Source organism: Sinocyclocheilus anshuiensis, unplaced genomic scaffold (assembly GCF_001515605.1).
Source record: "Sinocyclocheilus anshuiensis isolate Anshui unplaced genomic scaffold, SAMN03320099.WGS_v1.1 scaffold213, whole genome shotgun sequence".
Lineage (NCBI taxonomy): Eukaryota > Metazoa > Chordata > Actinopteri > Cypriniformes > Cyprinidae > Sinocyclocheilus > Sinocyclocheilus anshuiensis.
In genome coordinates this window covers 124,861-127,918 of record NW_015540860.1, presented here as the reverse complement: position 1 = coordinate 127,918, position 3,058 = coordinate 124,861, and the positions used below count along the sequence as shown (strand labels likewise).

Genomic DNA, 3,058 nt, shown 5'->3' with positions numbered 1-3,058 from the left:
ATAGATGTCCCTCTAGAAAATGTGATAAATATGCGTTCTGTGTGAACGGCTTGGTTTCAGTTTTGACGTAAACATCTTCTCCACAATGATGTTCTCTTTTCCCACAATATTTGTTTATATACATACATATATACATACATATATATATATATATATATACACAATTTATCTCATATAGAATTTGTTTGGTTAAGTTAATAGAGCAATAATAGAGCACTTCAGTTTGCCGGTGATCATCTTTAGCTCAGCGCATGGCAGCTCAAACAGCAGTGCACAACATTAATAACTATGATTGGGATTGTCATTCATATAACATTATAATGAGAACACTATTATAATAAAACGTTGTTTAGTTTCTGTGTTTCATATCGGATTAATCTCATATAGGATGCGTTTCCTTGAGTTAAATAAGCTGATCGCAAAGCACTTCAGTTTACCGGTGTTCATTCAGCTCTTCAGGTTCAGCACACCCAGCTCAAATAGCAAAGTCCTCTGCTCACATGCACTGATAATAATAGCTTATATTTTTATATATGTTTACTTGATATTTCTTCACACAAAATCATAATTTATATTCATTTCCCACTGATTTACGCGATCTGATGAGCATTAACTCATATTACACGATCATATCTCTATGAATGAATTAATGGCAGAGACGCGCGTTTTCCTTTACCACACACACACTGAAGCGCGCGTGACGCTCTCGGTGATTTCAGCGTCTGCCGTCTCAATGAGGACATAAACACACGAACAACTCCAGAACTGCGAAGAGTCACTTCATGAGCGTTTCACTTTGAGTAAAACTAGCGTCATATCATATACACACAGAAATTTAAAGGCATTCACGGCAACCCGTCAAAATAAAAGTCTGGTTTAATTTGAAGACATTGCAGCAGAAATATATTACTATTGTTCAGCAGAATGAACATACTACTACTACTACTAAAATTATGAAAACTTTATTTTTTAAGGAATGATCACACAACATTTCTTCCATGTTTTAATTTTAATAGTAAATCCCATTTGTTTGCCAAAAAGTTTAATTCTCAATAATTTAAAGATAAATGATATTAATGTTTTATGCCTTCATTTGATAACCAGATACACAACACAGAATTTCTGAGGAAAAAGAAAACATTTCATAAGGATATTTTAAGAATAAATAACAATAAAACATTAGGTGAGAGAAAATAAAACATAACGTTATAACTGTCATTTTTTTTTAATCATAGCTATAATTATTATAACACCTAAAATATGTTGCGTGTAAAAAGTGTTTGTTTCAGGGTACATTGTGTGCACATGATTAGGATGGTACCACATCCGTCCGCATTTTGAGAAAGGAAAAACCCTGTTTGCAGGACTATACATTAGTTGGATAATTAGTCAAAAACAACAACAACAACAGTTATGTCTGATTCTGTTGCATAGAACGGAATAAAAATAATACATTGATATTTAATATTAATATATTTTCTGTCCAATTTTCTTTCAATAAAAGTGTGGTTATTTTATTGGCTTGTGTTTTTTAAATTCTGTGTCATTAAAATTGAGTTAAATTAAAAAGTATTACACCGAACTTAATTTCTTAATTTGTTTTCTTTGTATGGATTACTTGGGTTGTTACCGACATCTGGTTGAAAATTTCATGTCAGCAGCACCTTTAGAAATATATTTACTGAGAAAAATGGTGACGTGTTCAATATTTATTTTAACCGCTGTATGTCCAGGCCTAATAAATGCTTCCCTAAAGCAGCAACTTAAAAGAGAGTGATAGTTTCCTTCAATGTTGGCCATTGCGGTCACAGCCTTCTGCCATAATTTTGAAAGGCTCAACAATAGATTGTGGGCAAAATGGGCAGCTAGCCTGAAGGACATAAATGGACAGGATTGAATAGACAAGATCTCAGTGCAAGGCAGCTCTGGGAGCCACAACATATTGTCTGTTCGTGTGCATGTTTTGTACCTTTCACTGCCTGGCTGAAATTCAGAGAGAAGGGATGGTCTGCGGCGGTGAGGCTGGGCCAGGGATCCATGGGACAGATGGGAACCATAGTCCCGAGCGTGAGGATGGTAGTCCACCAGTCCACCAACATCCTGAAATAAACACATGACATTTCACATACTCACATAATGAAATTGTATGAAGAATGCGACTACTGAAATACAAGATAAATTATACTATCCCAGATAAAATGCAGATGTTCCCAGATTTAATCATGCTTTTAATGACATGAAAACCGGAAAAATATCCCAGATCAGTGCTAAATGCTGAGAGCAATTAGCCTAAATCTTTGGTACTCAAACCAAAGCTTATAGATATTATACAGACCTTTAGTTGCAGCTAAAAGTCTTACTTTTTGCATGAAACTATTCACATCATATCAGTCGTGCACCTACTCTGGAAAGTAATCCATCCACGAAAATGAACTTCAATCAAGAGTCTCAAACTTTGAAGTGTTACACAGTTACTAGTTATATTGCTAGTTTAGGCTAAATCCTACTAACACCAATATTAGGATTACCAAATTTTTGGCATCAAATGGTACAGCAAAACATGAACATCTGCTTTGTGTCAGACAAAGGACATATTCCAACATGAACAAAGGTTTGGAGGACGAAGTGTTGTTCCACTTGGCTTCTGAGCTGGCTAGGCTTGAGTGTAGTGCTGGGCGGTATAACCAAAAATTTATATCACAGTATTTTTCAAAATTATACCGGTTTCACGGTACATGACGGTATTTTTTTTTTCATGCATGACCGGGTGTTAACCATATTTTCTACTGATTGAGAGAGGAAATACTGCAGTATACTGACTTAGAATGCCCTATTTTACTGTCATGATGAGTGAATATCGTCAAAAAATACCACACTAAATAGTGACTAAACACAACCCCTTTTAATACATGTTAACCAGGAGTCACTCTCATTTATAAGCGTCTGATAAAATCAACATGCATCTACACTAAAGAGCGGGTATGCCGTTGTTTTGGCTATATTACTTTTTTGTCTCATGCAGCGCACTGCCTGCGTCTGAGTAACAAACTAAAAAAAA

The 3,058-nt window shown here is 35.2% G+C and overlaps 1 protein-coding gene across 1 annotated transcript in view; it reads right to left on the bottom strand.

Moving 5' to 3' along the window:
• Positions 1–3,058, bottom strand: part of ncor2 (nuclear receptor corepressor 2) — a 186,402-nt gene that overhangs the window by 116,550 nt on the left and 66,794 nt on the right. The window contains exon 3 of the mRNA XM_016485508.1: positions 1,970–2,100. Coding sequence (XP_016340994.1) covers positions 1,970–2,100 — 131 coding nt within the window. The remainder of the gene's footprint in view (positions 1–1,969; positions 2,101–3,058) is intronic.